Source organism: Dromiciops gliroides, chromosome 2 (genome assembly GCF_019393635.1).
Source record: "Dromiciops gliroides isolate mDroGli1 chromosome 2, mDroGli1.pri, whole genome shotgun sequence".
Taxonomy (NCBI): domain Eukaryota; kingdom Metazoa; phylum Chordata; class Mammalia; order Microbiotheria; family Microbiotheriidae; genus Dromiciops; species Dromiciops gliroides.
The window spans coordinates 253039531-253067418 of NC_057862.1; the positions used below are offsets into that span (position 1 = coordinate 253039531).

The window sequence follows — 27888 nt, forward strand, 5'->3', positions numbered from 1 at the left end:
AGCCTATATCACCAGGCCTATAGGCTGTTGATGAGCTTTGTACTACACTCCAGCTAGGCTCAAGCAATGTTTATGGAGCAATAGAAGGGTGTGCTGGTAAATGTTTAACAACCAGACTCAAAAAAAAAAATGCATAAGGACACTTTTAAGCTTGATTTGCATTATTAACATTTTCTTAAATCCAGAAAATCAACAAAACAATATATCAAGCCTTAATCTGCAATGCTTCCTAACTTCTGAAGTGTAAATGTTCACACTGAAAGTTTAGTAATAGGCTCTCAGAAGTTGGTCAGAGCTAGCTCCAGCTGTTGGAAAGGACAACTAACTTCCATTACCATAATTTGCTTCTCATTTTTGTTTGCCTAATATGCTCCATTCATCAACTTTTTTATTTTTAACCACTACCAGGTAGTTTTGACTATCAGTGCTTTATCTGGAATCTGGTATTACTAGGTTTTCTTTGTCCCTACTTTTCCCCCCATTATGACCCATGACATTCTTGACCAAGATAAATCCCCCCAAGTGTATTGTGTTATTATTTTGTCTAGCTCTATAAAGCAACCTTTTAGTAAGTTTATTGGTTTGGCTCTAATTTTTAAAATTAACTTAGGTGTTAGTATTATATCCAAAAATGAGCAATTTGTATTTCTCCAATTATTTGTCTTCCTTTCTTTCTGTAAAGAGTGTTTTATAACCATATTCATATAAGTCTTGAGTATGTTTTGATAGGTGGAGTCTCAAATATTTTATGCATTCTATAGTTATTTTTTGATAAATAACTTTTAAAAGATATTATGCTACCTCTCCCTGATGAGTTTTTCTAGTAATACATAGAAAGACTGATTATTTTGTGAGTTTATTTTATATCCTACTACTTTGTTGAAATTATTAATGGCTTCAATATTTAATAATTAATATTTTGCTGCTAAATATCTAGAGTTCTCTAAGCAAACCATAGTATAACCTGCAAAAAGTTATAATTTTATTTTGCCTTTGCTTATGGTTATTCCTTTATATCCTTTATCTTACAATAACTAGCATTTCTAGAATTATAATAGCTGTTCATCAAATCATATAATTATTCCACAAATAATGGTGGTGACAGTGGATAACCTTAATTTGCAATTGATCATAGTGGAAAGGCCTCTAGCATTTCTCCATTGCAAATACTTCTGGCTCTTAGTTTTATATAGATGCAGTTTGTTATATTAAAGTTCAATTTATTCCTGTGCTTTTTATTATTTTTTTAAAAACCTGTTCCATTAAAGTTCCTTTTCCCCCTGGAAGAATATATTAAGTTTTTCAAGATGTTATTCTTGGTTGTAAAACTCATTATTTTGCCTTTTGGCCTAGCATATTCAAAGATTTCCTCTCTTTTATCATAGTCATTGCAGAGTCTTATGTGATCCAGCCTGTGGTTCCTTTATATCTGAACTATTTCTGGCTATTTGCAATACTTTTTCTCCATCCCGGAAGCCTGAGATTTTGGTTTTGACATTTCTAGATGTTTTCAATTTGGGGGTTCTTTCCAGAGGAAATGCATGGATTCTTTCCATTTTTAATTTGCCTTCTGATCCTAAGAGTTATGGGTAGATTTCTTTTATGAATTCTTGAAATGTGTGTGTTTCATTTAGTCTTGTTTTTTATTTAAAATCTTCTCTCTTCATCCTATTTTCCAGGTAAGTTGTTTTAGATGATAGATATCTCATGTATTCTTATTTTTCCATCTTGTTACTTTCTTCGGACATTTCTTGTTGAGTCATTTAGTTCTATTTGTTCCATTCTGTTTTTCAGGAAGTCCTCTGCTTTAAAGAATCTTTTCCACCTTTTGTTCTATATAGTTTGCTCTCCTTCCAATTTTTACCCCAGTAAACCTACCTCAGTAGCTATAATTTTATATTTTTTAAATCTCTTGCTTCATTTCTTCCATCTACCCTTGGAGTCCTTGTGACCAGACTATTCTTTTTGCTGAGGTTCAATGTCTAAAAGTTCTGGAGATGTTTTCTTCTTCTGGGCTTACCTCTTGTGCTTATGTTAACTCATAGTATCTCTTCATTGTATAAGGAACTTCCTTTATCTTACTCACGTATGTAGCCTCAATTCCTGAACTAGTAATTTTTCCAAGCCCAAACCCTGACACCTATCACAGTCCTACATGGGGTAGTTAAGCCCTGATTATACTCCCACAACAATATGGTTGCCACTGCTGCTGTTTTGCCATAATTCTATCTATATAGAATGTGGCTAGTTCTTGGTCTCTCTTCTTGCCTTCTACCACAGTCCTAGACTGAAATTAGTAGCTCACCCAGAGCTATCAGTAAGAACTATCCTTTCCCTTGTTCCTTGTCTTCTCCCTCTGTCTTCAGGTGGTTCAATGGAGGCATTGGTCTTAGACCCATCTTTATCTCTTCTTTGTACTTAGTCACTGACTAAAAATTGGCTTCGTATCTTGCAGCCCAAATAGGCCCAAACAGATTATCAAATATCCAAAATAAATCAAAGAATTAGGAAAGGATGCTTTATTTTTTTTATTCCCAACTTAAGACAAGTTTACATTTTCTTTTTTCTCAGTGATTTCCAAATTTTATCCCTCCTTCCCCTTCCCCTTCCCCATCCCAGATGCAGTAAGCAATGAGATGTAGGTAACACATGTGCAATTATGCAAAACATCACTATATTAGTCATTTTGTACAGGAAAACTTGAATAAAAGAAAAAAAATGAAAGAAAGTGAAAAATAACATGCTTCAGTCTGTGTTCAATCAATATCAGTTCTTTCTTCCAGGGTGTATAGTATGCTTGGGATTATCTTAGATAATTGTATTGCTGACGATAGTTAAGTCATTAACAATTCATCAAACAATATTGCTGTCACTATGTACAACATTCTGCTGTTTCTGCTCACTTCTCTATACATCAGTTCATGTAAGTCTTTCTACGCCTTTCTGAAGTCACCCTGCTTTTCATCTGTTATAGCACAATAATATTCCATCACTATCATATACCACAACTTGTTTAGCCATTCCCCCATTGATGGGCATTCCTTTGATTCCCAATTCTTAGCCACCACCAAAAGAGCTGCCAGAAATATTTTTGTACAAATAAATCTTTTTTCTATTTTAGGGATGTCTTTGGGATATAAACCCAAGAGGTGTTTTGTTTTCAAAAAAATTAAAGAAGCTCTGTGATGCCGAAAAACCTGGAAACTAAAAGGATCTCCAACAATTGAGGGATGGCTGAGTAGGTGGTACTATATGGCTGTGAAGGAGTTCTATTTTATTGTAAGAGATTAACAGATGATATCAAGACATGGAAAGGCATAAGAAATGATGCAGAGTAAAGTGGACAGAAGCAGAAAAACAATGTAAGATGAATCAATATTATAAAAATTAATAATTTGAGGGATTTATAAATTAATAGAATGAGAAGAAACAGGAAAGTAGTTTATATAACAACAATACTGTAAAGACAAACAATTTTGAAAGCTGTAAAAAACTATGATGAATACAATAACAGTCATGATTCCAGAGGAGCGAGGATGAAACATGCTATCTATTACATATAGGTGAGTGAGAGAGAGAGGAGTGAATATGTATCTATATGTGAGTATATGCACACACTTGTTGTTAAGTTGTTTCAGTCCTACCCAACTCTCCATCACCCTATTTGGGATTTTCTTGGCAAAGATTCTGGAATTATCTGTCATTTCCTTCTCCACTTCATCTTATAGACAAAGAACTGAAGCAAACAGGGTTAAGTGACTTGCCCAGAGTCACACAACTAGTAAGTGTCTGAAGCTAGACTTGAACTCAGGTCCTCCAGACTCCAGGGTTGGTGCTGTATCCATTGAGCCACCTAGCTGCTCTGTATAGCCCTTGAAGGAATGTTTTGTTTGAATATGCATATTTACTATACTAAATTGGAGAAAGGGGAGTACAGTATGGAACTGAGAAGAAAATAGATTTCTCTTCAATTTTTAAAAATGGAGAGATGGAAGGTATTATTTGTTGTATTTGCATGAACTTTCAGATGAAATCACTATTGTTAGTTTTGCTGAATTGTTTTACCTTATTATGAGACTTCTTTTGAATCAGGAATAATCTGTAAATGTGAGATAATAAAACTGAAAGTATAAAAATACAAAATATTTTAAAAGATCACACTGGTGTATGTACTTGACAGCCAGTATCCTGGCTGACACAGGGGAGCAATTAGGGCATTGGCTATGCCACACCTGGAAGTAAACTGGGTAGGGAAAATGGTTAGAGGTAACCACTTTAAGTTTGAGTTTACTGAGTGGGTATATAGCAGGGAGTGGGATCCCCTGGTTTTAGAGGTGTTTGTACTTTAGTTCTCACTATGTCTTTTCAGTAAGTATTCCTTTCTATAAAAGAAAGGAAAGGAAAGAAAAGAAAGGAAAGGAAAGGAAAGGGAAGGGAAGGGAAGGGAAGGGAAGGGAAGGGAAGGGAAGGGAAGGGAAGGGAAGGGAAGGGAAGGGAAGGGAAGGGAAGGGAAGGGAAGGGAAGGGAAGGGAAGGGAAGGGAAGGGAAGGGAAGGGAAGGGAAGGGAAGGGAAGGGAAGGGAAGGGAAGGGAAGGGAAGGGAAGGGAAGGGAAGGGAAGGGAAGGGAAGGGAAGGGAAGGGAAGGGAAGGGAAGGGAAGGGAAGGGAAGGGAAGGGAAGGGAAGGGAAGGGAAGGGAAGGGAAGGGAAGGGAAGGGAAGGGAAGGGAAGGGAAGGGAAGGGAAGGGAAGGGAAGGGAAGGGAAGGGAAGGGAAGGGAAGGGAAGGGAAGGGAAGGGAAGGGAAGGGAAGGGAAGGGAAGGGAAGGGAAGGGAAGGGAAGGGAAGGGAAGGGAAGGGAAGGGAAGAGAAGAGAAGAGAAGAGAAGAGAAGAGAAGAGAAGAGAAGAGAAGAGAAGAGAAGAGAAGAGAAGAGAAGAGAAGAGAAGAGAAGAGAAGAGAAGAGAAGAGAAGAGAAGAACACTGGCCCCAGCTCTTCTGCAGGACCTCCATGCAGACTAAGTGTCTTTGCCCCATCTCTATCTCCTCCTCCCAAGAGCTGGCTGTGTCTCCTGCAAGGGCTTTGAATATTTTCAACTGAATATTGAAGACCATACTGGCTTCAAGTCTTTTGGAGGGCCCTAGTATGGGTTGGCTCAGTGTTTTACTCCATCCTGTCCCCTTGTACAGACACCTACTAAGAACTGGCTTTGCCCCTTGCTGCATAATACTCTTGAGATCCTATTGTTTTCAAATTTCATGTACTGGGGATTGCACAGGTTTCAGTCCCCTACCCCTTTGCATTCTCCCACCCAGAGCACTTTTAGGCTTCTAAACATCCTCTTTTGAAGTCCTAAAAAAGTTTATTGGGGTTTTCCTCAGTTTTTAATTGTATCTAGAGGTCTTTGAAATCTTTGCTGTGTTCTTTTTTTTTTTTTTGAGAGAAGCTGGGCTCAGCTAGAAACTTTTCTTGCTGTCATCTTTGCCCACTTTTTCTTACATTCACCATGCCTGCATTTAGCAATATTCCTGGATCCATCCATACTTTTTGCTATCTCCAATATGCTAAGGTTTAAAAAAAACTAAACTTGGTAGAATTGTGTGTAAAATTTAAAAATCAATACATTCCAGGTGAGAGCCTGATGACCCTTCACTTGAAGCAAAGTGCATAGTTTTTAGTGCCTCATACAATATCTTGCATGTAACTTAACAAAAAATATTTCCAATAAAAATAGTTATAGATTCCTCAGAGGCCTTGTTACAAATCTGGGCTGTGATAATCTTCTAGGTAAATACAGTTGCCAAAAATCAGAACTTTTGGTAAATGAGATATGATGAAAATGTAAGCCTCTTGAGGGGAAAAAACAAAACATCAGGCTCAGTTTTCCTGGAGATATCAAAGGATGGCAGAATCTTAGAGTTGGAAGAAACCTAAGAGGTCATCTAGCCCAACTTTCCTTTGAACAATAATGCCATTTACAATATCTCTGAGCAGTGATCATCCAGTCACTGTTGTAAGACTTGCAGGGCCAGGGAATTTATAATCTCTTAGTGCAAGATTTTCTACTTTGGGATAATTCTAAGTATTAAAAAGTCTTTTCTTATACTGAGTTAAAATCTACCTTTCTATAACCCTTTTGCCCCTAATTCTGCTTAATTGAGCCAATAACACAAAGTACAACAGAGCTCTCGGTTCCCATGTTCTTAGATATTATGGCTCTATTGAGGCAAAATAGTTCAATAGAAACAAGTTCTTTGAAGCCAAAAGGTCTGGGTTTGAATTCTGGTTTCATTTAGTATGTGTTGCGAGGCATTTAACTTCTCAGAGCCTTAATTTCCTCATCTATAAAATTAGAAAATTGTAATTTAATCTTTCCCCCCAAGGAACTAGTTGTTAAAGAAATTTACTGAATCCAACTAATTTATGGGGGCAGGGGCAATGAGGGTTAAGTGACTTGCCCAGGGTCACACAACTAATAAGTGTCAAGTGTCTGGGGCCAGATTTGAACTCAGGATCTCCTGAATCCAGGGCCAGTGCTTTATCCACTGTGCTACATAGCTGCCCCAAATCCAACTAATATTGCACTAGTTTTTGAGGTTGCCGTAAACACCATGTGCTCATATTAAATTTATATTACAGTAAATCCTGCAAATTTTTTTCAGATAAACTATTATCTAAATCCCCTTCCAATCTAGTGTTAGTGAATTTGATTTTTTTTTATTCAAGTGTAAGATTTTACATTTGTCTCTGTTAAACACCACCTTATTTGATTGAGTCCATGATTCTAAACAGTCACAATCCTTCTTGGATCTTGACTTTTTCACCTAACGTATAAACTGTCCCTCCAAGTTCTATATCATCTTCAGAATTAAGGATATGAAAGTTATACCCTTATTCACATCATTAATTAAATGCGGAACAGCTCAGGATCAAGGACAGATGCCTGGGGCACTCCATTCAAGACCATCCTTCAGGCAAACAGTAACCAATTAATCACTACTCTTCAAATCTAGCCCCTCAACCAGCTCTGAAAACACCATCACTTGGCCATAATCTGGCCCAGCTTGCTACATTTCATCCACAAGGACCATGACAGATTGTCAAACATTTTACTAAAATGAAGTATACTCTGTTTCTACATTACCTTGATCTTTTATTCTAGAAAACCTATCAAAAATAGAAAGTATAGTGTGGCAAACTCTGCTTCTGATGTATCTTGATAGTGTCATGGGGAAATAGGTGATGGGGGTCCTCAGGTATTCATCTTTAAAGGATCACACCCTCTCACACACAATTCAATTAGAATAAAATAGTCCTTGGGGCAGCTAGATGGCACAGTGGACAGAGCATCGGCCCTGGAGTCAGAAGTACCTGAGTTCAAATCCAGCCTCAGACACTTGACACTTAACTAGCTGTGTGACCATGGGCAAGTCACTTAATGCCAATTGCCTCACTAAAAAAAAAAAAAAATTTTTTAATTAAAAAAAAAGAATAGTAATAGAATTAAATAGTCCTTTATTTAGGCCCTAGAGAAAGGGACCCAGAAAGCAGTCAAAGACTTCGCCTCAATGTGATGGTTCAGAGACATGATTCTCTGAGATACCTATCTCCTCGAATGGAAGGAAGGCAAAAGCTTTTATAGAGGATGGATGGTGGGTGGATGGAAGGGGTGTCCACCTGACTATGGAATGTTCCCGTTTGGGGGTAGGGAAAGCTTGAATGGGATGGTGGTCCTGACTTTCTGGAGTTATCTCTGTCCCCTGGTGCTGATCAGACAGCAGCCATGCCTAATTTACTTTATTGCTATAGAATTTAATCTTCCCCTATTTAGGTGTGTCCATTCTGATAGCTAGGTGGCCCAACCCTATTGTCAATAGGATCACATCTTCCCTTTAACAATGTTCACAAAACATCCTATCAGCAAATACATTCATGGCAGATAGAGTGCAGACTCTGGAGTCAGGAGTACCTAAGTTCAAATGCAGCCTCAGACACTTACTAGCTGTGTGACCCTGGACAAGTCACTTAATCCTATTTGCCTCAGTTTCCTCATGTGTAAAATGAACTGGAGAAGGAAATGGCAAACTACTGTAGTATCTCTGCCAAGAAAACACCTCACAAGGAGTCTAACACAACAGAAATGAATGAGCAACAACAGCAGCAATAGCAATACATCCAGGAACTGAAGTCAAGTTCTTCAATCTATAATTTAAAGACGGCACCCTTTTCCTTAAAAAGAAAGGAAGGTAGGAAGGAAGATGAAAGAAAGAAAAAAGAAAGGATGAAAGAGAAAAATTTGTCTCCAGTCCTGATGCATCTCTTAAATTCACCAATTTTTTTTTTATTTCAAAAAAACACTGACAGCAATTACTTTTGAGTTTATCTAGTTTCCCAACATACTGTTCTTTTGCATCTAGTGACTGGAATTTATTTAGCTGCTGGGGCAGCTAGGTGGCGCAGTAGATAGAGCGCTGGCCCTGGAGTCAGGAGAACCTGAGTTCAAATCTGGCCTCAGACACTTGACACTTAACTAGCTGTGTGACCTTGGGCAAGTCACTTAACCCCAATTGCCTCACCAGGAAAAAAAAAAGCCCAAGTGGTATACTCCTATTTGAATTTCTAACTTCCAGTCTCTAGTATCTCCATATTATCTTCTATACAGCTGTCAAAATACTCTTTCTAAAGCACATAAGACCTGTTGCTCCTGTGTTCAAAGACCTTCAATGACTTCCTATTACCTCTAGGATACAATAAAGAATCCCCAGTCATTTCTTACAGGAAACTTTTCTTGATCACCTTTATTGATTCTCTTATTTGTTAGTATGGATGTATAAGTGTGTGTATGTGTATATGTGTGTGTGTGTACTTGTAGGGCCTTGTACAATGCCTCAAAACCTGATGAAAGATCTCTAGTAACATGGAGATAATAAAGCCCAAAATTTAAAATGAATAGAAGCAGATGCCTTAAAACGCTGTCTATGAAGGTTTTGTTCCTTTGCCTTTCTTTCTTCCATTTAGTGTCATGAAGAAACCCAAAAAGAATTTCAGGTTGAAAAAACTGAAAGACCTCCTATCCAGAAGGACTTTGACAGATTATTGGAAGAGAACCCCCTAAAACATTTCTTAAGGACTTCAGTTTGGCAATTGCAAGCAAGAACTAGAAAGACTGTCTATTCCTGAATCTAGGACTCTGGCCCAAAGTTTAAAAATAAAGCCTAGAAGGATAGAATTTGGAACTCAAAACTTTAAATAAAAATGTTTAATATTATCCTAAAAACTAATAATAATAAAATCTATAGGTACTATTTAGACAGATGGCTACTCTGTATCTCAAAGAAACTGCCTCATCTCTGTCATCCAATGGGTATTTTGGATGCCCCAGCAAATGCTTCTTGACTGATGGTGGGAAGAGAAAGTCAGGTCAATGTTAAGTGCCTACTATGTATCTGGTACTGTGCTAAGGGCACAGACGATACTCTCCTTTTAAGAGAAAACAGCTATCAAAACTTTGTCTTTCTGAAGCAGCTGAAGTTTAAGACTCTGGATTTTAAACCAGAAGAGAAATGACTAGACTCACTCTACCTTTTATGAGGAAAGAGGAATTCCACCATGGCACGCCCATGCCTGGAAGGGACCAGCTGCCATGAGACTAGCAATGTACCATAATCACTGGTACTCAAGCCCTGCAGGGAACATTGACCAGCAAAGATAACAGATCAAGTCCACATACCCAGCAGAGACTACATAACTGGCCAAAACTACATGCTACCTGAGACCAGTGGGGAGGGAGCAGGCCCAGAGGGAGTAGTGTGCTGTCACCAGCAGGTTTCAGTGACCCCCCACACACACACACTGCACTAGAGGAGAATTTCTCCTCCACCCGTGTGCCCTAGCCACACTGGTTTCTTTCCTACATCTCTCTCCTCACGTTCTCCCTAGGTGTCTCCATTCTTTGCACTGACAATGTATATATTTATGGAAGAGTATTCCTGAGGTTTACAAGAAAAATGTTCTATTGCTAATTCCCTTTTTATATAATTTCATTAAATGTCTTTGCTTGGAATCCATTGTGTCAACTGGATCACTAAGGAAATTAAATACATTGGTGAATGTGATCTATGTGGTTTTTGAGTGGATGAAAACCCAAGGAGTAGCTTGAACTTGGAGTAGCCTATCTTAGGGCCCCGCTTGCACAGATGCTTGTAATACAACCTACTTAACCTATACAACCTATAAGCTTAATATGTTTATATTTGTCTGTTGAATTCTCCTATCAAAATGTAAACACCTTTGGAGTGATGGCTGGTTTTTTTGTTTTTCCTGTATACCCCTGGAGCATAGCAAAACATCTTGTTCAGAGTCGATTTAACAAATGGTTGTGGGATCAGCTAACATTAGATTGTCATCTTTTTGTTTATCTTGTGTTTTAACTCCAAAACACTCTTTTTTTTGTTTTGTTTTGTTCTTTTGTGGGGTCATGGGGGTTAAGTGACTTGCCCAGGGTCACACAGCTAGTAAGTGTCAAGTGTCTGAGGTTGGATTTGAACTCAGGTCCTCCTGAATCCAGGGCCGGTGCTTTATCCACTGTGCCACCTAGCTGCCCAACTCCAAAATACTCTTAACCATTTTTATTCAATATTCCTACTTTTTCAGGCTGTACTTTGTTCTCCCTTGTAGAGAAAATAGAAAGAAAATAAATGTTGATTAATTCTGCCTCATCTCTGTCATCCAATGGGTATTTTGGATGAAGGGACATTTGCCTTCTAGACATACAACTCTTGGTTGTCTTTTGTTCTTGAAGAGGACCATGGCATTGGGGTGATATCATGACTTGCAGTGAATTGGATTTAAGTGAGTGAGGTCTTTGCAAGGTCACCAACCTCACTCTCTCCTCCAGAGCCATCTGGGTCCAGTGGTGAGATGTATGGCCCCAGATGTTTGAGGCAATTGGAATTAAGTGACATGCCCAGGGTGACACAGCTAGACATTTGTCTGAGGTCATATGTGAACTCAGGTCCTCCCAATTTCAGGGGCAGTGCTACCTAGCTGCCTCCTCATAAAACTCTATTATGAAAGAGATGTGGGCAGAGTCTGAAAACTATAATACCACATGTCTAGGTCACTTTATGGAATCTCAAAATGACTTTTCAATGGCAAATTATGTGTGGGGTAATTAGTTGCTGAATGACACCCAGCTCATGGAAAATCCACACAGATACATCACAAAACATAAGCTATTATGCAATATAAAAAAGGAAAGAAGGGTGGTTGGGGTGGAGAGTTGCCTAGATGACATAAGTTTAACTGTTTAAATGAGACATTCTGCTGCTTCAGGGAGATCTGCAGACCTCAGGCCAATGGTAACTGAGCTCAGCTCAGGATAAAAATGCATCCACAAGGAAACTGTCAGGTTTTATTTTCAAATGTTGTTCTGAAGAAGTGAGAGCTTATATTGTCACATCAAAGGCCAGCTTTTACCCAAAAAAATAGCAAACATCTGCTACTCAGGGACTCTGCAAGGGAAAAAAAAGAGCCATCTCAGCTTTACATTCAAGTGTTGGCATAGGTCAGAGAGAAATGCATTTGGGGAAGCATATGGAAAAAAAGAATTTGTAAGAGGATTACCTCCCACCATGGGAAGCACACACTCCATTTCTCCTAGAGAAGTTAATCATCACCTTTCTTTTCACATCAGGACTGAAATCAAATCATTCTTTTAAGTTAGACTTGGGGAAAACAGGACTGATGTTTTCATCCCTAAGCCTGCTGGGTTCCATTCAATTCAGCAAATGCTTATTAAGGGCCTGTCATGCACAAGACATAAGGTTAGGGCCAGGGAAATTAATAAAATCAATTAGATACAATCTCTTCCCTCAAGAAGTTTACAGTCTAGTAATGAAGAATGAGACAAGAACATAATATGAATAAATAAATTCAAGACAAAATGTGATACATGCCATAGGAGAGGAATCAGATTAAGGAAATATCTTAATCTCAACCTCAAGAGGGGTCAAATTAAGTAGACGGTAGCTACTGCTGATAGAGAGAAGGCTAGCTGGAAGGACAGGTAGTGTTTTGGCTGGCTGAATAAGGGAATAAGGTATTCAGAAGAAGGAATAGCATAAGCAAAGTTTCAGAAAACATATACATGAAATGGTTTGGAGTTCAGATTGGCTGAAATATGGGATGCGCATAGAGAAATAATGGGAGATGAAGAGCACAACTCATTATATTTTTCTCTAACCTCTTTTCTCTTCCAAACCTCCCTATTTCCATTCACCATCACCACAATTCCTCTAGTCTTCCAGGTCTATGATCCCAACATAACCCTCAATTCTCACTATCCCTCACTCCATATATTGAATCAGTTGCCAAATCTTGCTGTAATTGATGTAATCAAAGTAAATGAAAATGCAGGTTAGATGTAGGTCAATGATGTTAAACTCAAATAGAAACAGAGGCCACTAAGCCATAATAAGGATTCCTACGGATACATATTAATTTAGAAAACCCCATATTAACATTATCTATGTTTTATTGTATTTTTATTAATTTTGTTAAATCTTTCCCAATCACATCTTAACCTCTTTGGGGAGCATATTGGAGTGTTGCTAGCCTAACACCTTTGGTATAGGTTGTTTCAAATCAAGAAGAAAGTAAAAGGAGACTGGCTAGTAAGATATCTTCATAGGCCAGGTGAATAAACAACTGATAATGGCTTGAACTAGAGTGATAGCAGTGGGGATGAAAATGATACTTCAGATGCAAATGTCACAGAGGCAGGATTGTGTAGACTTGGCAACTACATTAATTTTATGGTTAAAAAAGTGACTGAGGTTTCTAGCCTAGGAGACCAAGTTTAACAGAAATGGGTAAATCAGAATGATGAATTTGGTTTGAAACCAGCTGGTGTTGGACATTGATGCTGGTTTGGTTGCTAAAGATATTGGCAAGATGGTCAAATGGAGATGTTCATTAGCTAACTAGAAATGTGATACTGGAAAAAATGGAGGGAAAATCAGGCTGAAGAGAGGTGTTTATATGCCTTTGTCCCAGAACTGAGATTATACTTCTAGAAATGACAATGAAGGAACCAAAGGGATTGTAGGGTGAGGAAGTGATTGAGGACTGAGGCTTGGAGAGCATCTGTATTGTGGAGACAGAAGAATGAAGGAAAGAGCTAGTGAAGGAGATGAAGAAATGATCAGAAATGTAGGAGACAAGGAAAAAGGCTCACTGAAGCCAACAGAGGAGAAAAATCTTTTATAAACTATAAGGTAGGAACAGTTTGGGCTTTTTTTCCCCTCTGTATTACTAGCACCATCATGGCACTTTATACACAGAAAACAATAAATGTTTAATTAAAGCACTTCACTTTCTATACCATGAACTCCAGGAAAATTAGAATACTCCTTGTGGGGGCGGCTAGGTGGCGCAGTGGATAAAGCACTGGCCCTGGATTCAGGAGTACCTGAGTTCAAATCCGGCCTCAGACACTTGACACTTACCAGCTGTGTGACCCTGGGCAAGTCACTTAACCCCCATTGCCCTGCAAAAAAAAAAAAAGAATACTCCTTGCTCCCTCATCTTGTACTGCTTTCTCCCACCTTTGTGTTCCCCATCCTTTATGACTAGCATATCTCTTTCCCTCCGTTTTGATTTACTGGAATCTTTCCCCACCTTCAAGGACTAGTTCAAGTACCACCTCTTTCATGATACCTTCCCTGATCCCCTCACTAAGACATGCTGCCTATTTCCCTAAGCCTCCTCACTACCGATCTCTCTAGTCATTTTCTAACCTGTATTATAACTACTTATACATGTCTCACTCCCAAAAGATGTAAACTCCTTGAGGACAAGGAATGTGCTTTTCCCCCCACCATCTTTGAATTCTCAGCAGCTAGCACAGCGTCTTCCTTGTCCAGTTTTTTGTTGTTGTTGTTGGGGGTGGGGGCAATCATTATAACAAATAGTCATAGTCAAGCAAAACAAATTCCCATATTGGTCATGTCCCAGAAATATACCTCATTCTGCAACCACTTACCTGTCAAAAGATAGGCAAGATGCTTCATCCTCAGTCCTCTGGAATTGTAAACCCAGGTTTTTCATTTTCTTTTGTTTTGTTTTGTTTTGTTTTAATTTGGATAGAGTCCAAGAGGCAGCTATGTGGCACAGTGGAGAGAGTGAGCCCTAGAATAAGAAAGAAATGAGTTCCAATCCGACCTCAGACACTTCTGGCTGTGTGACCCTGGGCAAGTCACTTTACCCTATTTGCCTCAGTTCCTCATCTCTAAAATGAGCTGGAGAAAGAAATGGAAAACCACTCCAGTATCTTTGTCAAGAAAACTCCAAATGGGGTTGTTAGAAATGCAGCTAATAGCTCGAATAGTGTTGTGCAGCTCAAGTGTTAGCAGCTCAATTGTTGCTAGCAGCTTGCAGTTCACAGAATCCAAGCAGGCATCAGAGTGTGGGTGAAGGCGTCTTTATTCATCTTCAAAGATGGGCACTCTTCTGAATGTGCCAGAGAGTGCACTGAAATGAGGTCCTGCACCATAATTTATACCCGCCAAGGGTCCCTCTCAACCAATCACATCACAGTTCTGTTTACATACAGAATTACAGAAACAACCAATCCCAGCATATAGTACCAACCTCCTATATATGGTAACTGTAAGGACCAATTAGATTGTCCCATTAATCGACCAATCAGATTGTAGCACTCAACCAATCAGATTGTGACACTAAACCTTAACCTTATTCTGGGCAAGAATGTCCATTTCTCACTAGAACAGTGCTGTGTGAACATACATAACTTGTCAAGAAACAAAACTTATGTCAGGATTTGAATACTGGGGTCATGTGGGAATCACATCAGGTACCTCAAGGTGAACTCCCAGCTCAACTTGACTCTCACAAAGCACAAGCCCCATTCCAAGCTCTGATCAAGCTCAAGTCCCAGGGGCCTTGGCTCTTCAGTGTTGGGCAGGCCCCTACTGGGAAGTTCAGGCAACAAAGTTGTGGGGCTTGAAACTAGACTCACTTCCTGTCCCTAGAGCTCTGAGAAGAGTCCAAATAGGGTTTTTTCTTTCAGGGTCACAAAGAGTCAGATACAAGTAAAAAATAACTGAACAACTAGAAGAGTTCAAATCTTGATCCAGTACACTAAGCTGCCTCTCATTCCTTGCCCACAGAAGCAACTACTGTATTGTATTCAATTGAAAAGAATGGGGGGCAGCTAGGTGGTGCAGTGGATAAATCACTGGCCCTGGATTCAGGAGTACCTGAGTTCAAATCTGGCCTCAGACACTTGACACTTATTAGCTGTGTGACCCTGGGCAAGTCACTTAACCCTCATTGCCCAGCAAAAAAAAAAAGGAAAAGAAAAGAATGGTAATGGATAGAACACTGGATTTGGAGTTCAAAATTCACTTCAGACATTTTACTAGATGTGTGGCCTTGGACAAGTCATTTAACCTATTTGTAAGAATCACGGGATTTGGAACAATGAGGAAAACTAAGACCCAGAGATAATTAGATGACTTGCCCAAGATCATGCAGGTAGTAAGTAGCCAAAATAGGATTTGAATTCATCTTCTAACTCTAAATCTAGTGTTCTTTCTATTCTACCATACTATCTTCCTCTGTGCCTCAATATCCTTATCTATAAAATGAGGGAGATGGAATCAATGGCATCTAGGATCCCATCCAAATCCAAATCTATGATCTATTACCTACTAGCTGGTGAGGCCATAGGTCAGCTACTTAACCTCTCAGAGACTCAGTTGTCTCATCAGTAAAAATGGATAAGATAACTTGGCTGTGAGGTTCAAATGCAATAATGTAGATAAAACACTTTATAAAGGTCAGTATTAAGCTGAATTAAATGTGAAAGCTGGAATACTACTACTAGGTCTGTATCCCAAAGAGATCAAGGAAAAGGAAAATGACCTGTATGTATAAAAATATAGCAGCTCTTTTTATGCTGGAAAAAATTAGAAATTGAAGAGATGCCCATCAAATGGGGACTGGTTGAACAAGTTCTACTATAAGATTGTGATGACTACTATTGTGATATATGAGATAATAAGCAGGATACTCTCAGAAAAACTTGGAAAGACATATAAATTCATGCAAATTGAAGTGAGAAGAACCAGAACAGTATACACAGTAAGAGCAATACTATACTGTGATCAGCTATAAATGACTTAACTATTCTCAGCAATACAATGATCCAAGACGATTCCAAAGGACTCATAATGAAAAATGCTATCCGCCTCCAGAAAAAAGAACTGATGGAGTCTAAATGCAGATCAAAACATACTTTTTTAAACTTTCTTTTTCCTTTTTTCTTTTTGGTCTGTGTTCCCTTTTGCAAGATGGCTAATATGGAAATATGTTTATATGACCACACATGTATAATTTGTATCACAGTGTTTGCCTTGTCAAAAAGGAAGGAGGGAGGGAATTTGGAAAATTATTTTTTAAATGTTAAAAATTGGTTTTATATGTTATCAAGAAATTAAAATAAAGTAAATAAGAATAAAAATAAAATAAGAACATTCTTTTTTTAAAATGCTAAAGCTAGAAAGAACCTCTGAGATCATGAAGTCCAACACAATCATTTTATAGATTTAACTTTGTGATTGTAAGGCAACATTATCCTTGGCAAGATGAACCAAGCAACTGAGCTAAACACTCCAACTACTCTCTCAGTGAAATACTAGAAAACACACCAAATCAAAAGAGAAAGAGAAGGAAAGATGGGGTTTAATGGATTGAAAGGAAAACTTTAATTTTACATACTTAACAGGTCCCAAACAATGCTTCACACTTTGTGGCAAGAACCATTACTGCCATTAGCAGGCCATTAGAGCTCTTCAGTTCAAAACCTCCTTGAGCAAGAAAATAACTTTAATAGCTCTAAGAGCCTGGGGCTGATCTGGGATTGCAATCTGTCTACTGCCTGCCAGCTCTGTCTGCTCCTCTGAGTTCTCTAATGTCAATGTGCCAGATTGCTTGAATTTCACTTCACTGTAATCCGATTTTGTTTCTTCTGCCTGACTAGGCTTTGGGTGCTCTCTTGCCATTGGACCATAAGTAGACCCTAAGGATGAAAACACTGAGGTTTCCCATAACGTGATAAAAATTCATATTTCTAAAGGACTCTAAGGTCTGTAAAGCACTTTCCTCACAACTACCCAGTGTGGTACATAGTGCAAGTATTAGTATTATTATTATCCCCATTTTACAGATGATGAAACTGAGGCATAGGGAAATTGAATTGCTTATGGTAACACAGCCAGTAATGGTATGAAGTAGGGTCCAAATTTGGATCTGCAGGGATCTGTCACTTTTTCCTCTATAACATTTTGACTCTCCCAAAGCCAAGAAGCAAGTGTCATAGCCCTAGCCCATAGCCGTGTGACCCCAAGCAAGTCATTTAACCCTCATTGCTCCACAAAACAAACAAACAAAAACAACCAAACAAGAAACATAGCCCTAGCCATCTGGTAGTAAGGTTATGTAGAGTACTGGAGATAACAAGGATTTAGGGCTGGAGGGGGGCCTTAGAGATCACATAATTTCACAATGGGTTCAAGTCTAGGTTGGGTTTCAGTTTCCCATCTCTAAAAACAGGATTTAATTATAGTACATCATCACATGGGGTATTATGAGGGATCACGTCTGTAAAAATACTCTAACCACTAAAGTTCTATGAGAATTTAAGGGATTGTTATGTAGAATCATGGAGTCACACAACATTGGCGCTAGAGGGAATCTTGGAGTACATCTGGTACAATCTCATTATTTAACCTACTGAGGCCTGGAGAGATGAAGTGATTATTCTAAGATCACATGGCAAGTAAGTGACAGAACAGGATCAGTACTCAATTTTTTTCCATGGCATTACAATGGTCCTTAACCCTCTTTTGTGTCACAAATCTGCTGAAGCCTATGGACCCCTTCCCAGAATAACATTTTCGAATAATTGAAGGAAATGCTCAATTTTAGTTAGAGGTTAGTGAAAATAATGATGTAATACTTTTACCATCCAAGTTCACAGACCCCCTTGAAATCTATCCACGGACCCCTAAAGAATCACTCTATTTAGACACTAGGAATAGCTCTGTGGAACATGGCTTTGATCTAAAACTAAAGCCGCTGTTCCTTATGAGACATCTTGATCTAAAAATGTGACAGCTTGAAACCATGCCAACAGCACCAAAGGGGTGAAAAACACTACTATTAAGATACCAAAGGAATTATGTTCAAAAGTCCAGCAGTAAAGGAAGAGAAAATGGGAGAGGATTTGAAAAGTAACTGCAGAACAACGGGTTATAAGATCTCCCTGACAAGGCTAACTCCTCTTCATGTGCCCTTGATCTATCCCCTCCCATTCTGGGAGTTAGTTCTATCAAACCTTCGCTCTCTCTTTCTCTTGTTCTCATCTCTTCCTATCTAATGACCCCTTCCCAGTTCTCTACAACCACGCCCAGTTCTCCGTCATCCTCAAAGAAAACTTTTATTTGAGCCTTGCTTCCCCTTAAACTATAGTTCTATATCAATCCTTCCTCTTAAAGCCAAACTTCTAGAGTTTGGCTATCACCAATTTGACTTTCCTCCTCTTTCCCTCACCAAACTCCTAAAACACCTTTCCAAAATGTTACCAATGATTTCTTTTCCTTTTTTTTTTTTTTTTAGTGAGGCAATTGGGGTTAAGTGACTTGCCCAGGGTTACACAGCTAGTAAGTGTTAAGTGTCTGAGGCCGGATTTGAACTCAGGTACTCCTGACTCCAGGGCCGGTGCTCTATCCACTGCGCCACCTAGCTGCCCCCACCAATGATTTCTTAACTGCTAAATCTGGTGACCTTTTCTTAGTCTTCATCATCCTTGACCCCATCCTCTACAGTACACACACACACACACACAAGTATATATATATATATGTTTGTTTTATATGTATATTTTATATGTGTGTATATACATGTATGCATATACAGATACATACATGCATATATGTATATGTCTATCTTATCCTTCTTCCTGGATATCCTTTACTCCCTTTGTTTCTATAACACTCCAAACTGACTGACCATTCCTGAATATCCTTTATTGAATCACCTTCTATCCAAATCCTAACCAAATTTCTAATCCAAGGCCCCAACCCAGGCCCTTTTCCTTCTTTATATTTTATTCTCTCTGGTAATTTCATCAATTCTCATGAGTTCATTTATCATCTCTGTACAGATGACTCATAGCTACATATCCAATCATGGTCTTTCTTCGGAATTAAACTCTTACATTATCTTCAGCCATCGACACTTAGATAATTTATCACCTTTCCCACTAAATTTAACCCTTCTCCAAACACCCACACATACATTTTTATTATGGGCACTACCATCCTTTCAATCACACTGGTTCTTTTTTTTTTTTTTTTTTAGTGAGGCAATTGGGGTTAAGTGACTTGCCCAGGGTCACACAGCTAGGAAGTGTTAAGTGTCTGAGGCTGGATTTGAACTCAGGTACTCCTGACTCCAGGGCCGGTGCTCTATCCACTGTGCCACCTAGCTGCCCCCAATCACACTGGTTCTTAACCTCAGCATCATCCTTTACTCTTCCCTTTTCTTTATCCCCCCCCCCAGGTAAGCCAAATCTGTACTCTTGGAAGCTCAAACAGCTACCATTAAGCAATCTTCCTTAGCATGCTAGTCAATTTCTCTTCCTAACATTCTTACTTCATTTGACCTCCACTCTTGAGAAACTGCTGGAAGATGAGATTCTCCTTGGGCTCTCCAAGGAACCCAGACAGAGAAATTCCCCAACAAGGATAAAGGACTATTTATTTACTTCACTTTTGTTGTTTTATCCCCAACATTTGAACCGTGCCTTACGTTTAAGGAGGCACTTAATGAAGCTTATTGAATTGAATTGTGAACTTTATAGTGTTAAACAAATAGTTGCTATTAGAGTAACTGGTTTTCTAATAGAATCTCCAATGCCAAGCAGTGAGCTAGCAAGGTAACTCCCAAAGCTGGATAGATTCTCTCTAGAGTGCACTTTCAAGAAACTTTAAATTGATTTAAAAACAACTGTCCCTTTCCTAGTCTGCCTCAGGACTCACTTAAATCAGGAGTTTTCATATTAATATTCTCTGGCTTTGATTCAATTCAACCAACACTTAGAAAGTACTTCTATATTCATTTCCTTTATCCGTATTCTTCAGATTGACACTGACTAGGACATTAAAAGGGTATAATTTCGCCATACTTCAGAAATAGTTGTAGGTAACACAATGGATAATGCTGAGTCCAGGATCAGGAAGACCTGAATTCAAATATGGCCCTAGACATTTAGTCACTGTGTGACCCCGGGCAAATCACTTAACTTCTCTTTGCCTCGGTTTCCTTATTTGTAAAAGGAGATGATAAAGTAGAACCTACTTTCTAAGGTTGTCAGGAGGATCAAATGAGATAATAATTGTAAAATTCTTAGCACAGTATGTGACACATAATAAGTACAACATAACTGTTAGATATTTTTAGTTAACAACTGGGGGAATGAAATGAAAGGAAGAAAGAAAGTCTTTTGCTCTCTTATTAACCTCCATTACTAATAGGCCTTGGCAGAGGAATGGGTAGAGACCCCTTCTCTTTGTCAGCTTTGCACTTCAGGTAAGGACTGAGCTGGGTTAGTCACTCCTTCAAACACATTAAAACTAGCAGAGGTTATGTTATCAATCCCAAGGCTGGTTGATCCCTTTACATTAACATCATAGTTCCCAATGCAGAGTGGCATCTCTTTTAAACAAAGTCTTATTTTCTTTTTAAATGAAACCATTAAAAGTATGTTTCTATATTTTACTCTGAACCAAAAATACAAAGAACATCAAAGTCCACATTAAATCCCCATGATCATGATCACCAGACTTGAAAATGTAGCCAACAGATGTCAGAAGGTCAGCCCTGAGGAGAGTTATTATATTTATCATTCTGAAGTCACCTGCCTTAGCTGTACAGAAAACCAATCTGGGGTGTGTGTGTGTGTGTGTGTGTGTGTGTTTAGTCTGCATTCATTACTTATTAAATTAACAGAATATAACAGAATCTTAGAGTTAACTGGTCTGGTAGACAGAAGAGATGTAGTAGAAAGCTTCCCAAAAGACCTGAATTCTAGTGACCTGAGGCAAACCACAACCTCTCATGCCTTGGTTTCCTGGTCTGTAAAATGGGCAAACTAGATTTCAAAGGTCCTTTCTGATCCTAGATCCTGTGATCTACATTTAGGAAATTGGGCTAGGCCGAGAAAAGTGAAGGAAAGGGGGGAAAAGTAAAGATAGGAAGGAAGGAAGGGGAGGGAGGGAAAGAAAGAGAGAGAGAGAGAGAGAGAGAGAGAGAGAGAGAGAGAGAGAGAAGAAACAAAGAAAAGAAACAGAGAAAAGTAAAGTCCAAAGTCACAGTGAGAGCCAGAACAAGAATCTTCTACTGTCCTATACTGTCTCCTTGGCCTTTAATCTTTTGGTCCAATAACCCCATTTTGTCCCCCTTCAATATCCTTTTTCAAATTAGTCACTATTCACTTGTTCTATTTAACAATGGAATCAAGCATTTTATTTGCTGGATTAAATTTCAACCAGGGAATTTATTCTATTTCTAAGCATGTATAGTTTGCCTGGTTTTTCTGTAGTCCCTCTCCAGGCACTTCCAAGCACAAAATTGCTTTGCAAGATGATGCCCCTGCTGAGTAAATCAACCTATCTCCATGTCACTAGATACACCACACTCCCCTTTAAATATGGTAAGCTGATACTGCACAAAACAGAGCTAGGGGTCCTGACAATGGTCCTCTCCCACCTTGAGCTAAAGGTGACAGAAGTTGATTGACTGTGCTTGATACAGTGGGTTTAATTTAATAAGAGGGGAATAAGCCCTTTCCATTAATTACATCCTTTTCTTTATATGCTGGAAGATATACAGATAGGCTTTTTTTTCTCAAGGCCCTATTATCATTTCAAAGCCTCACAAAAAAAAAATAAGAAGAAAGACTTGTAATAGCGATGAATGTTGCTTATACAACTCCATATTCTACAAGAGGTAGTCTCCCTGCAAAAAGATGAAACACGTGGAGAGATGATCAAGGTTATCCCTCTGATAGCATGCTGAGAGGTACCCAGCTCCAAATCAAAAACAGGAATTATTGGAGCTGTTTGTTGTTTTCTTGAACTAGCCCAATGAAACAAAACAAAACAAAAAGAAAAAAGTCATCAATAAAAAGCTTTCAAGATCCTACATAATCCAAAAGTTTTCCCTGCAGGAGGTCTGGTATTTCTAGTGACTAACGAGGATCAGTCAGTCAGTGACCTACTGAACATCCCTAGACAGTTAGCAGCACCAAGATTCATTTCCCTCCGTTTAGAAGTTTGGACTTTCCTAGGACCATCTGCTCTCACTTGTAGCTCAAGGATGCCTTCCATTTGAGACTGCTGCTGTCAGCTTGGTTTAAAATATACATGGGTAAAGTGTCTGCTTATCCTGCCTGCCCTGAAAAATGTTGGCATGGAAAAAACATTGTCTGCTGAATGATGCCTTGATTTTACAAATTCTTTCTTCTCTTTTTCCTTAGTTACTGTGACGGTGGGAGGCAAGCAGCACTTGCTTGGACTGTATGACACAGCAGGACAGGTATATTTTAATTATTTTGATTCTTTATAGGGTTTTTTAGTGGGGGAGAGGTTGTATTCTGTCATTACTAGTCACAGACAGCCCTTTCCAAGGAAGATAAAAAGAGAGTAGATAGTACCTTTTAGGTTTTTTTTGGTTTATCACTCATATATTGACTTCTTTGCTGTTCCCAAACTAGGCATTGCAATTCTTATTTCAGTGCCAATGCAATGACTATCCCCCATGCCTGAAATGCACTCCCACCTCAGCCATGACATCTTGGAATCCCTAACTCCCTCTAAAGTTCATTTTATGTCTCATCTTCTATGGGAAACATTTCGTATAAGGCAGCTAAGCAGCACAGTAGGTAAACCACTGGACCCATAGCTAGGAAGACCTGAGTTCCAACCCAATCACATATGTCCCTGGATAAGTCACTAAACCCCTCTTTGCTTCAGTTTTCTCATCTCTAAAACGGGGATAATAATGGCATTTATTTTGAAGGGGGGTTGTGAGGATAAATGAAATATTAGTTTCTAAAGAGCTTTGCAAACCTTAAAGCACTATAAAAAATACCAGCTATGATTATTATTTTTATTGTTATGATTAGTATTATTTCTATTTCCTGATTCCCTTAATTGTTAGTGCCCTTTCCCATCTCCTCATTTTATCTCATCTATACTTCTCTGTTTACATGTTGTATTCTATTAGTATAGTATAAACTCCTTCCAGTCAGGGACTGATTTGCATTTTGCCTTTATATCCCTAGCACCTATTTTAGTATTTTGCAAATTGTACACAATTAACAAATATTTGTTGGATTGGACAATGATAACTCATGCTCACAAAGTATATTTGAAGTTTATAGCAATTTTTTTTGCTTGTTAAATTTTGTCTTTATTAACATATGATGTTTCCAAGGCCAGTACATTGAGAATGGGGACAAGAAATTTGGGTGAGGAAGAATATTTGCAGCTCATGTTATATACAAATAAAAGCAAGGTGGGGGTGACGGGTAGATGAGAGCAATAATCCACTTCATCCCCCCCTCCCCCATCAAGGAAGACCATTAGAGGAAAAGAAAGGAGAGATAAGATTGGAAAGGGAGGGGGAATATTTTGGCTGACAGCCCCCCCATTACCTGGAGATGGGAGGAAATGATAAAAGTACTTTCAGAAAGTGATGAGGAAACGGTGCCCATGGACCATCACCCCATTTCCCTTGAGTGACAACCCCCCTTCCATGGTCTGGTATATTCACTGAGGGAATCAATCCCCCTGGCAAACATAAAAAGCAACTCCATGACATGTGTTATAAATATTATTATCTCCATTTTATAGATGAGGAAACTGAGGCACAGACATATAAATGACTTACCCAAATCCAAAAAATAGACAAGAAATCTGGAATTCAAATCAATTCTTTGAAGGCAAAGTCTAAACCACTGTTAATTTCACTATACCATCATAGCCTCTGAGAATATTCTCCTCATGTGAGACTATCCTTTTATTAAAAAGAAATAAGTGGAGCAGCTAGGTGGCACAGTGGATAAAGCACTGGCCCTGGATTCAGGAGGACCTGAGTTCAAATCCGACCTCAGACACTTGACACTTACTAGCTGTGTGACCCTGGACAAGTCACTTAACCCTCATTGCCCCACCAAAAAAAAATACTAATACTATCTCATAATCTGATAAATCACTCTGAATCATCCCATGTGTTAATGCATAAATGAACATTTTTCTTCAACTGATAGACAGGAATAGCATGAATACCTGAAATCCAAAGATAATACTTGAAGGTTATTTGCTAATAGTCTTCTGCTATCAAAACTTTTTTTCCAGTACTAAGAACAGTGAGTGAACTCAATTGGTTTGGATTCTCTTCCTTTGTCCCTCCTCCTCATTTCATATCACCCAGATGTCTACTGCCACTATCTTCTAATTAACCTTTGTCTCATATGAAGAGGTGGCTCTTTCCCTTGCCAAGGCAAACCCTCCACATGCATAAATAATCCCACTTCATCCGCTCTTCTCTAGCAGATAGCCCCATCATTCCCCACTCTCACCAATCTTCAATCTCTCCCTATCTACTAGCTGCTTTCCTAGTGCCTACCAACATACCCATGTCTCCTCTGTCCTCAAAAAACCCTCACCTGATCCATCCATCCTCACAATCCTATAACTCTTCTCCTTTTGTGGCCAAACTCCTTGAGAAGGTTGTCTATAATTAGGGCTTCCACTTCCTTTCCATTTATTTTCTTCTTAACTTTTTTTTTTTTTAGTGAGGCAATTGGGGTTAAGTGACTTGCCCAGGGTCACACAGCTAGTAAGTGTTAAGTGTCTGAGGCCGGATTTGAACTCAGGTCCTCTTGACTCCGGGGCTGGTGCTCTATCCACTGCGTCACCTAGCTACCCCTCTTCTTAACTTTTAACTCATTCTATCTTTTTAACTAATGATGGCTTCTGAATTCATCCTTCAGCTGAAACTACTCTTTCCAGAGTTAAGTTATTTCTTAATCACAAAATCTGATGGCCTTTTCTCAGTATTCATTCTTCTTGGCCACTCTTCAGTCTTTGACACTACTAATCACCATGTTCTTGATATTGTCTCTTCCCTGTTTTCATAACACTGCTCTCTCCTAGTTCTGCTCCTATTTGTCAATCTACTCCTCAGATTCCTTTGCTGGATCTTTATCCAGGTCATGCTCACTAACAGTGAGTAACCTGACCAAGGCTGTCTTCTCTTTACCCCTATGCTATTTCACTTGATGATCTCATCAGTTCCATGGATCCAACTATCATCTCTTCTCATCTCTATCATTCTCAGTTCTACTTATCTGGGCCCAATCTCCCTACTGACATCCAGTCTCCCATCTCCAACTGCCTTTTGGATATATTGACCTGGGTGGTCTGAAGACATCATAAACTTGACATGTCCAAAATCAAACTCACTGTCTGCTCTCCATGCCCCACAACAGCTGCCTTCTCCCTGTAGGAGGGTACCCCAATCATCCCAGTCACCCAAACTAGAAACCTACATGTCATTCTTGACTCCTCACTCTTCCCTGCTCCATATCCATATCCAGTCTGTTGCCAACTGCTGTAGATTTTTTTTTCATAACGTCTCTCTCATGTATACCTCCTTTTCTCCTCTGACACTGTCATTACCTTTATGCAGGACCCCATTTATGCCTAAACTATTGCCATAACCCGCTGGTTGGTCTTCCTGCCTCAAGTTTCTCCCCACCCTGGTCCATCCTCCATTCAGCTATCACATAGATCTTCCTAGAGTAGAGGTCTAAGATACTTCCTCTATTCAATAAACTCCTGTGGCTCTCTATCACCTCCAGGATCAAATATAGAATTCTCTGGCTTTCCAAAGCCCTTTATAACCTGCTACCCCTACCTCTCTACTCCTTCTTATACCTTATACCCCCTCTATGTACTCTTTGATTCAGTGACACTGGATTCCTTGCTTTGCAGGAATCCAGTATTTGTATTTCCTTCCTTTTCCTAACATGACACCCCATCTCCCAACTCTAGGCATTTTCACTGACTGCCCACCAAGCCTGGAATTTCTCTCTTCATCTCTTCCTCCCAGCTCCTCTGGCTTTAAGTTTCATCTAAAATCTCATTTTCTACAAGAAACTTTTCTCAACCCCCTATAATGCTAGTGTTTGTTGAGTCTCTCAAATTTATTTTATATGTGTGTATATGATATGTGAGTGTATGTATATGTATATATATGTGTGTGTGTGTGTGTGTGTGTATGGCATGCATCTCTATATATGTATCTCTATATGTGTATATACAGATACATATATGTGTGTGTCTATATGTCTATATACATGTATATGTATAAGATATATACTTTTTCTTAGATGATTCTATCCACTGTGGCACCTAGATGCCCCCAACAAATGCTTCTTGACTGATGGTGGGAAGAGGAAGTCAGGCCAATGTTAAGTGCCTACCATGTTGGGGCATCTAGGTGCCACAGTGGATAGAGCACCAGCCCTGGAGTCAGGAGGACCTGAGTTCAAATCCAGCCTCAGACACTTGACACTAGCTATGTGACCCTGGGCAAGTCACTTAACCCCAATTGTCTCACACACACACAAAAAGAAGCATTTGCAATGTCCCAGGCACTGTAATAATCACTGATGATATAAATACAATGAATGAAACAATACCTATTTGTAAGAAGCTCACAGTCTAAACCTCATGGAGGTGCTAAGTAGCTAGACCATGACTCAAAAAGAAGCAAAACGAGGTGAACTTAAGGTGAAGCCAAGATCCTGGATAAGATGTCAACCAAAAGTCAGCCCTTGAATAATACCAGGTTGAGTCCAAATTCTCTAAGAATGTTCTTACCTTCATCCTAGATTGTTTCTCCATGCTGACAAACTAGTAAGCCATTAATGCTAGTTTTCCCAGAAAAGCTTTGATGTCTATCCCTTCCTAAACATGGGACAAAGTAAAGGCAATGTGGTATAATTAGAATAAAATCAAGTCATTTCATTTCTCTGGGTTTCTAGTTCTAGATCTATAAAATAGTAGGGGAAGGGGAAGTTTACAAGAGGCAATAATGGAATTGAACTAAATGATTGTCAAGATTCCTTCCAGTTCTTGATCCTAAGGAATGCAGTGAACCAGAAACAGTTGTTCTCAGGCCCCTGGGTGGCACAGTGAATAGAGTGCTGCCCCTGGAGTCAGAAGGACCTGAGTTCAAATCCAACCTCAGACTAGCTATGTGGCCTTAAGCAAGTCACTTAACCTCAATTGCCCCCCAATATATGTAATTTATTATATTATATAAATATTATTGCTATATTATGTTATGTTATATTAATTTTATTTATACACACATATATGCATATAAATATTAGCACCTAACTTGACAGGTTCAAAAATGCCTCCTTGTTTTTCATATTGTATTGTCGTGGGGTGCAGAGCACCCCAGAAATTCTCTGGGGCACATCAAGGAACCTTCTCCTTGAGAAACTAAACCAGAGGACAGATAACTCCTAGACTACTTTTTAAATTCTGCCTCAGACTCCCTTTAAAGAAACACTTCTTTCCTTGATGGTTTGGTTAAAGCTGTGTATTGAAGGAGGATGGGGAGGGAGGCACCAGGGAGGAAGTGGAGGAAAGGAGGAAAGGAATTTAATTCACTTAAAGCAGTTTATGGCTCTGGCCCAATTTCTAGCTTAGATTTTTTTTTAACC

At 39.0% G+C, this 27888-nt stretch overlaps 1 protein-coding gene across 1 annotated transcript in view; it reads left to right on the top strand.

The window, feature by feature from the left end:
• The window catches only part of RHOJ (ras homolog family member J), a 127886-nt gene that overhangs the window by 64109 nt on the left and 35889 nt on the right, over positions 1–27888 (top strand). Inside the window, exon 2 of the mRNA XM_043986538.1 lies at positions 22621–22679. Coding sequence (XP_043842473.1) covers positions 22621–22679 — 59 coding nt within the window. The remainder of the gene's footprint in view (positions 1–22620; positions 22680–27888) is intronic.